This window comes from Diabrotica undecimpunctata, chromosome 1 (assembly GCF_040954645.1).
Source record: "Diabrotica undecimpunctata isolate CICGRU chromosome 1, icDiaUnde3, whole genome shotgun sequence".
NCBI lineage: Eukaryota > Metazoa > Arthropoda > Insecta > Coleoptera > Chrysomelidae > Diabrotica > Diabrotica undecimpunctata.
Window position 1 is genome coordinate 51,618,828 of NC_092803.1, and position 14,154 is coordinate 51,632,981.

The window sequence follows — 14,154 nt, forward strand, 5'->3', positions numbered from 1 at the left end:
TTTACATTTATTTTAAGTAACTACATCATTTTTAAGTATGGATAAACTTATTTAGAATTATGGTAACAATAAATGACCAAGTGGTGTTCAAAATTTTCTAACAAAAATTTGTGGCTTCTGTCTGAGTACATATATTTATATATGGAAAAACTTCGTTCAACATCAACTGATGTAACGGGAGCATTTTTCAAACTAACCAAAACATTTGGTTCTAAATTAATTGTTTCCGAAATATTTCCAGCTAGAACACTGACTACTTCAGAAAGAATATGGTAACCTTTATTTTTTTCCATAGTAGCTTCAAATTTTTTTAAAATATCTTTTCCAATATTACCTCTAACGTTCCGACAACATGACGCAAATTCTTTTATTAATGCTGTACTTTCGAATAATGACAGTTTTGGTGATTCTAACTGAGTAATTGTTTTTTGAACAAAACTAAAATTTGATTTTATAAATGAAAGTTCTTGTTGAAGCAAGTTACTCTGAAAAGTTTGTTTAGAATCCAAAAGAGATTGGGAACTTTCATCTGTTAACGTATCAATTATGTTCTTTATTTTAACAAAATGATCTGCATAAAAATTAGCTGCTTCTAACCATGTTCCCCATCGCGTTAAAATAGGTTGTGGTGGAAGAGGAATGTTAGGTAGCATTTCTTTATAAAGTTGAATTCTTATAGGAGATTTAAGAAATACTTTTTTGACACTGGATATCATGGTATTTACAAGAGGAAACTTTTTTCGTATTTCCTCTGCAACTCTGTTTAATCCATGCGCTACACAAGTAACATGTATTAAATCTGGGAAAAATATTTTTAAATTTTGTCCTGCTTTCACCATATAAGGAGCAGCATCCGATAAAATAAGCAGTAATTTATTAGAAGGAATAGTTGTCGGAAGAAAAAAAGTTGCTAATGTTTCTTGTATAAAACGCGAAATTGTTAAAGCATTTGTTTTCTCAAGTTGCTGGCATGAAATAAGATGAGATTTTGGTAAGGTATCTTCTTTAAGAACACCAATCAATAAATGAGCAATATACTTTCCTGAGAAATCAGTGGTTTCGTCTACAGAAATGTAAAAATAATTATCTGCAATTTCTTCCTTAATATTAATTAACACCGACGAGTATAGCCCGTTCACATTATTTCTTCTTAGAGACCGATCACTTGTAACATTAAGTTTGCAATATTTTTTTAGAAACGAACTAAAATTTACATTTGCTAATTTTGAAAGCGGTATGTTTGCAGACACTAATGCGCGACACAAGTCTTCATTAAAAGTTTCTTGCTCATCTAATTTTTTTGAAGTAGATTGGAAACATTTAGCCATTAAAGTTTGATGTTTTCCTCCTATTTTTCCTTTTTTTGCAATGTGTGAAGCAGTTCTCACATGTTGGTCTATCTGAAATTTCTTCTCACATGCTATCTATAAATAAAAATAAAAACCTTTATTTTAACCCAACCTTTAAAATATAAAAATATACAAGGTGTTTTTGGTTAATCAAATAACTGGTTTGGCAAAAAAAAACACTCGCTAAGTGTTTTGAATGCAGTATTAATCCACAAATTAGTTTTTGTTACTAACCATTAGTACATCATATAACTTATTTTAAAATTCAACAAAAGTTTTTTTTTTGTTAATTCAACTACAATAAAAATAATTGTGTTTTAGAATAGCTGACTTCATAAAAAAAAGTAAAGGTGAAAAATTTTTCTAAATACACACCATTGTATTGTACCATGGACAATTTTTTCTCACTAAAGGAAGCTATTTTTCATTTAAAAACAACCTCGAGTACTAAATTTCAAGTAAATACGTTTATTGGTTTTAAAGTTATTGTTGTTATTAACTAAAAGAATTCAATTTTTTTTAATTTTAACACCCTGTATCTCGAAAAGTAAATAAGTTTGACCCCTCATTAACTATATCGTTTTGTTCAATTTTTCGAGAAGTATCTATAGTCAAACGTTGTAAGTGTCATTTGGAAACACCCTGTATGTATGAAATATTAGATATTTAATAGAAAATATTAGATACTTACAATTTTGCCACAGACTGAACAGTAGATTTTTCCAATATCCATAGACAGCTCTTTATAAGGTTTAATCCAAGTTGAAGCACTGGTTGTTTTAGGCATTATAAAATCACAATCTTCCTTTTTGTTACGCACAACGAGTGTTTACGCTTTGAATATCAAAACAAAAATGATTTACAAATCTGAGCATCAAATTAGAAATGTTTAGGTACCTAATTCAATAAACTGGGAGATTTTGGAAAATCCCTAAATTAGGAACAAAACTATTAGCCGTTTACCTGCTGTTAAGATACAATAAATTGTAGATAGATTTGGGGATTAGATCATAAAATGCAAATGAGCGAACCCTTAGCGATTATCCAATAACTGAATGCCTCAGTGACCGAGACTTTGTAAGAATGTTGAGGGCTACTTAAATTGATCTTCTTTAAAATTGTAAATGTTTTGTACCTGTAGAGATTACGTACTTAGATCATTTCTTGATTAAAATGACTACAAAATTTTATACAAGAATTGAAATAAATTGGTATGTTTAAAAATTTTCAAATACAGTATAAAAATCTGAACTTTTATGCACTTTATGCAAACTTTTATACAAATATGCCAAAATATGAAATATTTGCATAAAATATGCACAATATGCAAAATATGCAATATGCATATTTGCCGAAGTCTATTAATTACTATAACTAAATCGTCAAATTTTAAGTGCGAAATAATTAGAGTAATATTTAACTAAAAATTAAAATACAAGGAAGTTAGAAAATGAAATAGAAATAGAAAATAAAGTGCCTTTAACATAAAAACTTAACTTTAAATGACTATTTCACTCATCTTAAAATTTTCACATAATCTGACCAATCACAAACCAAAAACAGCTTGTGTTATCGCGAAAACACCAACTGTCTTTCAATTTTGATTGGTCTATCAGCTTCGTGTGTTCAACGACGTAACCATGGATACCGATCGCAAAGCAAAGTTTGACGTTTGCCAAAAAAATTATTGTACTGAAGCTATTTTCTTGTGGCATTTTTAATTAATTACTATTTAAATGGGAATAAGCCACAATTAAAGGTTAAAATACGTTTATTGACGTTTCAATTTCCACTTCGGAAATCGTTCTCAAAATACAAACATTAGTAAATTAAACAAATTTTGTTTTTTGTTACTTAGTGAAAAATTCTTCTAATAATTTAATTTTATCTGACTCATCTATATTGATAATAGATCTCAACGTGTTTGTTGTTTTGTCCAAAACCAAACCTAACAATGAACAAGAAAGGACAAGGAATTGCATTTATAAAATACCTTGTGAATGCGATCAGTTTTATTTAGGTGAAACATCAAGGCCATTAAATGTTAGAATAAGTGAACATTAATCCTATATTAAAAATAGAGAATTTGATAGATCTCAAATATCTAAACACGCATGGGATAATGAACATAGGGTTCAATGGAATGATTCAAATATAGTCCTAAAAGAAACGGATGGTAAAAAGAGAAAAATCAAAGAAGCGGCTCTAATTATGCTAAATGAGACCAATTGTGTCGCGAATTCCTCGGCAGAATGTAATAGGATCTGGTTACCCATATTGAAAGAGGAAGTCATTAAAAGGAAAATACCAGTATTGGTAAGACAGTAACATATAGAGAATACATCATTTATGTTTTTTAAATAACAAACATATAAAATCGGAATTTGGTGTTTATTAAAGGTAAACTAAATGCACGATCAAATACTTACCATGTCGGGATAGTATTATGAGGTTTTTTCCTGGTTTTTTTCCCTCATAATTTACTATGGAATCACTAACAGGAGAATTTTTACTGTCATCATGGCATGTATTTGTCTTTTTAAAGACGAATTACATGTTATGATCTTTTCTGACGGATATTCTCAAGTTAAAGTTGATTTCATGTAATCGAATGAACTATCTTATAAGCAAAGTCGTCCCAGGAATGCAACTCAACAATATGGGCAATATCATTTTAAAGTCGTCTACTTTAAAATGTATAATGTATGTCTGAGTTGTCAATATAGATGAGTCAGATAAAATTAAATTATTAGAAGAATTTTTCACTAAGTAACAAAAAACAAAATTTGTTTAATTTACTAATGTTTGTATTTTGAGAACGATTTCCGAAGTGGAAATTGAAACGTCAATAAACGTATTTTAACCTTTAATTGTGGCTTATTCCCATTTAAATAGTAATTAAAATTATTGTAGCTGTATACGTCAAAATGAGTCGTTTCGGTGGTACTTCAAACGAAGTTATAAACCAAAACATCGAAGAAAATATACCGAGTAACACAAAAAAATCTAAATCTTATATATATGGAGACAATTTATGATGTTCTGTGTGGATCGCAACTACAAATTAGATGCAGAAAATAACAACGAAAGACTAACTAAATTCCTTCCTCTCATTCTACTGAATTTTTGACCTATCACTTTGTTCATGAAATAGTCTAATAAAATACCACTCGTGATTTAATTTAGCTTCTAAGTCTGTCTTTTATTTCTAAACTCAGTTTCTTAAAGAAAACACCACTCGTCCTACGGACTCGTGGTGTTTTCAAGCAACTCAGTTTTGTTTAGAAGTAAATCGACAGACTTATCGCGAAAATTGAATCACCAGTGGTATTACTATTGAAAATACTTAGATGGAGTAACAAAAAATGATTACGGTATACCGTCCTAATAACGGCCCCGTTAAGGAATATTTGACTTTAGACGTAAATATTAAGGAAACGAAATAATAGAGAAAATGGATTAGGAGTATATTTAACAGCTTGATGTTCTCGTTATCAAAATAATTAATAAAAAAATGTGTTCTGATTCGCCAAAAAAAATTGTTTTCATTAAAATGCAAAAAACTTTAATTCCGGCCTATGTTGAAAAATTAGTGGTAATTCCGGCCTAATGGTGATTTAATTCCGTAATATCAAAAGAATTATCTTTTTACGTAATTAATTAATTTACTTATTTAATTAACTGTACACGTAATTTTTTGTAAATATGTATTTTAATGTTTTCACGGTAAGTATAAAAAATACAGAAGCATAGAAAGCATAAAAAGATATTTTTTATATAAAAGGGACATAGAAAAACTAAGTAAAATAAATCGATGTACCGGGTTTCTCATTATATTTTGACCCCCACTTATTTTCCTTAATTTCGGGAATACAAAAAAAAATTTCAAATAAAAGTTGTATTATTTTTTCTGTACCGACCAACAATGTAGTAACAGACCAAATTTTGTATACATGGAGTGCCCAATAAAATGCATCTTTAATATTTCAAATGATACACCCTGTATTTTTTTATAGTTTTGAGTAGCCCTGCATTTCCAGATTACCAATATATAACATTGTGTAGTATTAGTTTTGTTCTATACACAGACCACTAATTGTGGTTCTATAATGGCATATGGTAATACAAAAGGGTAACCATAAGTGGCTCTGCAAATGACATTTCAAAATGAAACAATTATTAATTTATTATTAACTGTCAGTTCTCATACCGAAATGGGTTATACTGCAGATGAAAAAGTAGATATATTCTCAATTTATGTAAAAAATAATAAAAACAAGCTAGCGGCAAGAAGAGAATATAGGCTGATTTATCCAGATCGACAGACTCCTTCTGCAAATACATTTTTATATAATTATCGTCATGTCATAAATGAAAAAATGTTTGAACGGAAGAAACGTACTATCGTAGGAAATGATGATGAAGATCTTAATACTTTGCTTTAGTTTGAAGGTAAAAATTAAATACTTAAATAATAGATTAAATCCATAATAACATTTTTATTTTAGAAAATTCCGAAACTAGCCTAAACAATGCTACTAATGCATTAGAGAAAAGCCGTGCGACGATACATAGAGTTTTAAAAAAGCACAACTATAAACCCTACAAAATATTACCGGTACAAGAACTTACCGATGTTCATAAGAGAAAGCGTTTAGGTTCTGTCAAGACATGCTTACAAATTAGAACAATGATCCTAATTATTTGTATAACATTTTATGGACAAATGAATCAAATTTTTTAACTTCAGGCATTTTTAATAGAAGAAATAGGTATTCGTGCGAACAGAAAAATCATAGAAAAAGAAAAATTAAGCAAATAAAAATAAAGCAAAGGAAGAAAATCAATAAATGTGTGATGCGGAATATTTCAAAACAAAATAGTTGGACCATTGTTTTATGATTATAAATTAACTGGGGAATTATATTTGGGCACAGTCATTACAGAAGTGGATGAATTATTAAATCAAAATTATACACAAAATCAATTAAATAGTATTATATGGCAACAAGATGGAGCACCGCCACATAATGTCGTAGCCGTTCAAGAACATTTAAATGATCAATTTAATGTGTGGATCGACAATAAGGGTACCATTACATGGCCACCCCGACTTAACATAGCTTTTTATGGGGGCTTTTAAAAGAAAAAGTGTATTTTGATTCAAATACAAGTATTAACACTATCACGGCAAAAGTTCGCGCGGAAATTGAAAAATTAAATGGTCATAATTACACAATATCTGATGCATTAGAAAATTTAAGACGAAGATATTACTTGTGCATTGATAACAATGGAGGAATCTTTGAGCATCTATTGTAATCTTAAATGTAGTATTGTATCTTAAATGTAGTAATTATCTTATCTTAATGTAAGTCATTAATTTTGTCGACTTTCTAAATAAATTTTTTTTAAATATATTTTGTTCTTATCTTGGTATGGTATAGTAGTACCATACGCCATTATAGAACAAAACTTATGGTACACTATGTTATATATTTGTAATCAGGAAATGCAGGGCTACTTAAAACTATAAAAAATACAGGGTGTCCCATTTGAAATATTGAAGGTGCATTTTATTGGGCACTCCCTGTATACAAAATTTGATCTGTTGCTACACTGTTGGTCGGTACTGATAAAATAATACAACTTTTATTTGAAACTTTTTTTTGTATTCCCGAAATTAAGGAAAATAAGTGGGGGGTCAAAATATAATGAGAAACCCTGTTCATACGTAATACATTTTGAACATAAAAAAACAACAAAAAATACTTTCACGTTAGTTAGCAACAGTCTTTTTTTCATTTATTGAATAAGAGCAAAGAGCTGTGAAAGACCTACAAATTATTTATCTTACTTACAGAAAAAATACCCCTTTGATTAATGTACTAAGGCGATGCTGCAATTAAAAATTTTTTTCTGGATCATACCAAATAATAAAATCTATCTCTGGACATCTCCAATGATATCCATGTATTAATATTAATGGGAGCTGGATTTTCAAAATAGGTTCAGAAATCATGAACTATTTTGCGTGATGTAGCTTTGACAAATCGGAATATAGCAACATCAAGCAGCTGCATAATATGCATGGAATTTGGAACCAGCTACCAAAAAAATTCCATTTTCACGACAAAATTCGCTCAATGCCAGAGATATTGGTTAACATGTTCATCAAAAAATAACCCGACAGGTCGCTTAATGTTTTTTTCGTTCAACCATGTATTAAAATAGTTTGCGACATACTCATAAAACGTTTCCGTATTTATCTATCCACTTTCATTGTATTCGATACCCCAACCTATTGGAATTGTTGAAACTAAATGTTTTGGTAGCCTTGTACAGGGAAACAAAACCATTGGTGGTGGGATATTTCCACTAGAAGATATGGTTGCTAATATGATCAGATAATTGTTTTCTTCTTTAGTAATTCTATTATGTACAGTTTTAGACCCTGAAGTGTTTTATAAAAAATACAACTATTAATTATTTCTAATCAACAAACTACTGCAAGTAGGTGAAAAAATATTTTCTGTAATAATTTTCAACCAAATATTGTAACCAATGAATTTCTCAATGCTTACCTGAAACACTAAGAATTAATGACCGCTAATGGGTATAATAGAGGTATTCTAGGAGTGGCATCAATTGATATCAAAATGAGGATGCATAGGCTTAGTTGGTTCGGACATGTTCAACGTCGAGGCGTTAATCACCCAATATGACGAATTGCTGATTTGCACGATTCTGTAGGAGAGGAAGTCCAAAGAAGATTTGAGGTTGAAAGGCGCCTAGGCAGGACAGGTCGATTATTGGTATGATACAATATAGTAACTGATAAAGAAATGTAATTAGGGAAGGAAATAATTCTGTGGAATGGAATCCCGAATAAGGATAACAAAAAAGATAATAATGATGATTTTTGCATTACTAAATATTGAATACCAAATTGTACAGAGTAAATGAATTATAACTAGACCAAATAAATGAAAGCATGTCTTGATACCGAGTTACGATAGGTCAAGTTAAAAAATGAGGAAGATTACAGAAATAGGATTATTATTTCCTATTATTTATTATGATCAGATCATAAATCATTAATAAACCAACTTTTTAACCATAAAAGTACGTATATAATAATTTATAAATGATTTTGACATCACGTATTTTATTATTACTACTAAACGATGCTTGCTCCAAAATATATCGAAGTGAAGACGTTACACTTAAAGCTCAAATCTACTACCGGTGCCATAATTGAACAAATCCTATCTTATATAATTATGATATTCTTACCCTCGTAATAAAAACTATTATCTTAAGTCTATTGTTTTTATGTTTTAGGACTGTTGCAGATTCTCTTAAGAAAGGAGAGAAAGTCGAAGCAGAATCCTTTGAATGTGTTACGATATACTTCAGCGATATTGTAGGATTTACAGAACTGTCAGCTGTCAGCACACCTCTTCAAGTTATTGATCTCCTTAATGATCTCTATACTTTATTTGACTCCATAATCTCCCACTATGATGTATATAAGGTAAGAAGAACAACTCTCTTGTTATGTAATATCTGATTCCAGTTGTAAGTAATTTAGAATTTAAATAATTAGTAAAATTGCGAATATATATATATTTATATATATATATATATATATATATATATATATATATATATATATATATATATATATATATATATATATTATATATATATATGTATATATATATATATTTATATATATATATGTATATGTATGCCATGTTTGTGTATTATTATTAGTAATACAAGTCGCTTACAGATCGATCTTGTCATAATTTTATTTCTAGTTTCTTCACATTCTATTCCGCCGTTTATTCGTCAGTGTAATCTGTAGGTTGTTTCCATATAAATTTCATAATTTTTAACAGGAATTTCCTAATACAGTACCTTAAGTTTTGGATTAGATATTGCAAACTACATAAAGCGCTAAAATCGGCAACATTGCCTCGTATGAGTTACATTATTCGTTCCCCTCCGATACCTAGACTCCTAGATAGAAAACGAGAAAATCATTTAGCAACACATAACAAGAAAAGGAATATGCATCTCCTTTCGTCAATTTTTGTTTTCATTACGTATACCCGGTTCATTTCTTATAACTAAACTCGATAAAAAGAACACTGACCTAGACGGTGCATTTGTATCGGTTTTTAATAATGTTAACAATTTTTTATGGGCGCATTTCTTTAAAAATATACAGCAAAAATATAGTCTTATTGAAAAGAAAAGATAATTCCTAATAAAATAAGAAATAATTTTGTATGCCCCACAGAAATGATTTAAATATTTGACCTTCTACGGCTGAACAGTATCCCAATCTGTCATAAAATCTTTTGCAACCAGATGTAAGAGTTTCTGCTATAATAGAATTTGAGACTTCTCTTATTCGGTTTTTTAATTGATCCAAATTTTGGGCTCTAGCCTCAGAATAATCGTAGGTGATACTTTTTAAATGTCCCCCAAAAAAAGGCCATGGGTGTATCGCGCAGGCCACTTAATATCGCCTGTTTAACTCGATTTAGGAAATTATTGTTTAAGTACTATCTAATTATTTGAACGTTGTGAACTGAGCAGCCGTCTTGATGGAACCAAACATTCTTCAGGTTCACATCAGAAAGATTGAGAAAATCAGAAAGAACATGATTCTGTAACAAATCAAGCCAACTATTTAAGTTGCCCTCAATAGAAAATGGACCTATTATGTGGTCGCCTAAAATCCCAGTCCAGACGTTAACTTTTTGAGGACGTTGAGTTCGGTACACAACACTTCTGTGCTAGTTTTCCCGCTACCAATACCTCGTAATAGAAGGATTGTGCCTCCCTACTAACGAAACAGAAGGTTCATTAGTGAATGAAATATTTTTATTAAAATTTGCTTCATCCATTAGCCTTCGTTATTAAAGTTTCACAAAACTCCATTCTTCGAAAGTAGTCGTCTAGAAAAAGCTGCTGCGTTTTTCAATATTTAAAATTCTTGTAACAGTGCTTTTTTCATACTTTCGTTACAGTAACATTGCTAACATCTAACTCTCTACCAACGCTTCTACTTAAACGTGTTGAATCTACCTTGATTATTGCATAAATTTGTGTATCCCGGTATTGTCTTTTCTCAACTTTTTCTGGTGACACTTATTGAGCGTGACATTTTCTGCAATTTTTGAGGCAATAACAAGTCTCCAAATTTTTAACAATATTAGAAACTGACTGTCAGCAAGGAATTGGTCTCCCCTCAAAAAACACAGAAAATAAATCTACACACTGTTTTCCAGAATTACTGTATTTCTAATTTAAAACTTATTGTATGTTAATATCTTTGATATTTTAGGTAGAAACAATAGGTGATGCTTATATGGTAGTCAGTGGTCTTCCTATTAGAAACGGAGATCGACATGCTGGAGAAATTGCTTCCATGGCTCTGCATTTGCTCAGCAAAATAAAAAAATTCGAAATTAAATATAGACAAGGCGAATTACTTCAACTAAGGATAGGAATACATTCAGGTAAATAAAAAATACATCTTCTGCAATGATGTTTTTAGTATTCGAGTGTAATTGTAACCATCGAATGACCCATGAAAACCGATTGGTGCCAATAGGTAACAATATCTGAAATTTGGGAGCCAATATCATCATCATCATCATTGGTGCTACAACCCTATAAAAGAGCCTCGACCTTCCCAAGTCTATTACGCCAGTCAATTCTATCCATTGCTATCCTACACCATCCCTCCATCTGAGTTTTGGTCTACCCCTTTTTCTACTTCCCACAGGTTGTGACATAAGGATTCTTCTAGGAGGGTTGTTCTGCTGTGATCTTGCCAGATGTCCTGCCCATCTTAGTCTTCCTTGGGAGCCAATATAGAATAATAAAATACACATTGTTCTTTGGAAGCCAATTGTTAGGCCTCGGCTAACCTTTTTGAGTTTCTCAGGTGTAAATTTATTAGACGGTAAATTTATTAATTACATATTAATTACGCTGTTGCTTGTGCTACCCAAGTATCCTTGGTCAATATATTCGAATGGTATGGTTTTACAATGCACGTTAATTCTCCTACAAGAATTACTAAAACAACATCTACAATAATTGATTATATTGTCTCAGATTTCTCACCCCTTGATGTACGTTCTACAATTATTAATGGGACTCTCTGACCATGAAGCAGTATATACCAAGTTTAACATTTTTAACAAACAATCCTCGAAAACCCACCGTTTAGGATTTTTTCAGCCCAGAACTTTCGTTAATTCCAAAATTTGTGCTTGACTTCTTAATGGCACTCTCCCTCTGTGGACGTAGACTATAATTTAAGTAATTTTTCAGATAAATTTGTCTGTATTTTCAACAAGGCATTTCCTTTAATTAAAATTAAGTCAAACATCACAAATTCTGGACTACCAAGAGTATCTGCCCATCAGCCAAAAAAATGCGTTCACTACTGTACATCAAGAAATTTACTACCAATGTCTTTGTTACTGAATATATATTTAAGTACAGAGAATACTATCTAAATGTTATCAAAACATCTAAAAAAATGTACTATGAGAATCGTCCGGGAAGCTCTAAAAATGTTGCAAGGGAAACTTGGTTCATTAAAGACGATCTTTGAAATAAAACTAACACAGGTCAAACATTTTCACTTCCAAACCTTGAAAATCTAAACGAATACTTCGTTAATGTGAGTAAAAATATAACATCAGCTATTTTGCCACAACAACATCCTATTTCCTATCTTTCCAATTCAAAAAAGGTCTTGAATTAATTATTTATAAAACCAGTTGATAAATCTGAACTGATCCAAACAATTAGTAGTATCAAAAGCAAATCTTCCTGTAGTACTGATAGACTATCCATAAAATTTTTTTTAAATCTAACAAATAATGTGTTGAAAGTCCTGGTCTCACTAATTAACGATTCCTTTGAAAAAGGTATATTTACAGAGTGCCTAAAGACAGCCATTATTGTTCCTCTTCATAAGGGTGGTAATAAATCTCATGTCTGCAACTATAGACCTATTGCCTTACTACATGTCCTATCCAAAATTATTGAGAGACTTATAAATGCCCGACTTATGTCCTTTCTCGTTGAAAACATTTTATCACAAAGTCAGTTCGGCTTTATATCTAATAAATGTACTAGCGGTGCTAGGTTTTCTGTACTACATGAGGTCTATCAAGCACTAAACAATAATAATAACAAAAGCATTGTATGTGGAGTGCCACAAGGTTCAGTACTGGGTCCTCTACTTTTCCTTATCTTTGAAGAGTGTCCAAGCTAAGTGATCTAAGTGCCAAAACATAAAATTTTGTTTTTATTCAATCAATATGATCTATGTTCCTATGCCAATGTTCCCCTATGAGATCTACGTGCTAACTTCACTCTAGTGATTGCAAACGAAGCCCAAAGATGGAGCCGCCTGTAAGTCCGAGATGATGTGCTGTGCTAATTGATCTAAGTGCCATTTGCAGGTTGACGTATTGTCGTTAGAATCGATTGATGAATTTGTGTTTTAAAGAAAATACAATGGATTCTAGTGCGTTTGATGATAAAAAGAAAATAATATCGTCAAGAAAAAAAAAGAGTAAAGCTAGATTGAGTGGAAAACCCTACATTACACAAAAATGTAAGCTGCAAAAACTTGGAAAGGCCATTCCAAAAAATGAGGTTAGTACGAGATTTTTAACAGATATTTCACTTGAAATTTGTGAATAGCTACCTAAAACTTTTTTTATTGCTACTTTGGCTTTGTTGATATGATATATTATCATGAGATTTTTCTATTTTAGATCACGTGCAAATGTAAATTCAGCTGTAGAGACGTGGTTGATATGAAAATTAAGCTTTTCGACTTGTATCATGGCCTTGAACTCAACGAGCAAGGCAGCTATCTCATGGGATTATTGCAAGTTTTACCAATCCAACGTCGCCGCAATGGTAGTTCTGGTGATTCATCAGAAAGTAGACGACAGTGTACCGTAGCTTTTTTTGTTCCAGATGGGGAAGGTAATGTGAAAAGAGTTTGTAAAAAAACGTTTGTGGAAATATTTGCTATAAGTCCGCAAAAAAGTACTACGCTTGTTAGGCGTAAAAAGGAGGGACATACAACCTTTAAGGATAAACGAGGAGGTGTTAGAAAATTTAAGTATACTCTTTATGACAGACAGATGGTAATAATCACATCAATAGCTTTCCGAGGGACGAGAGCCACTACAGTCGTTCAAAAAGTGAAAAGGAATATCTCAGTCCAGACCTCAATGTTAATAAGCTATACAACTCTTTTAAAATAAAACATCCTGACAGCACCACAACATACAAATTCTATAGAAAAGTTTTTATGAAGAATTTTCCGAATCTTTCTTTTAGAAAACCTAGAGTTGACAACTGTAAGACTTGGGATTTACCTTTTTTAAGAGGCAAGGACAAAGACCTTAGTATATCCAGAAAAGCTAAAAATGAGTTGGAATTACATCATAAAAAAACAGATAGAGCTCTTAATGTTTTTCAAGAAGATAGTACGAGCAGTACTCTTCCAGGTAGCGATACCTGTACCATTACCATGGATCTACAAAAAGTATTTTCGCTTCCCAAATTGACGCATAGTAGTATGTATTACAGCCGCCAATTGTCATGCTACAATTTTGGAATACACATGCGAGATACTGCAGATGGGATAATGTGCAGCTGGCATGAAGGACAATCGGGTCATGGTGGGAACCAAATGGCATCATGTCTTTTACAAGCCTTGAATACAGGAGAGCTTTCAACT

At 31.1% G+C, this 14,154-nt stretch overlaps 1 protein-coding gene across 4 annotated transcripts in view; it reads left to right on the top strand.

The window, feature by feature from the left end:
• Positions 1–14,154, top strand: part of LOC140449253 (guanylate cyclase 32E-like) — a 458,979-nt gene that overhangs the window by 407,836 nt on the left and 36,989 nt on the right. For all 4 annotated transcript variants that reach the window (XM_072542462.1, XM_072542460.1, XM_072542461.1 and 1 more), the window contains exons 18-19: positions 8,694–8,886; positions 10,714–10,888. In XM_072542462.1, the coding sequence (XP_072398563.1) occupies positions 8,694–8,886; positions 10,714–10,888 (368 nt within the window). The remainder of the gene's footprint in view (positions 1–8,693; positions 8,887–10,713; positions 10,889–14,154) is intronic.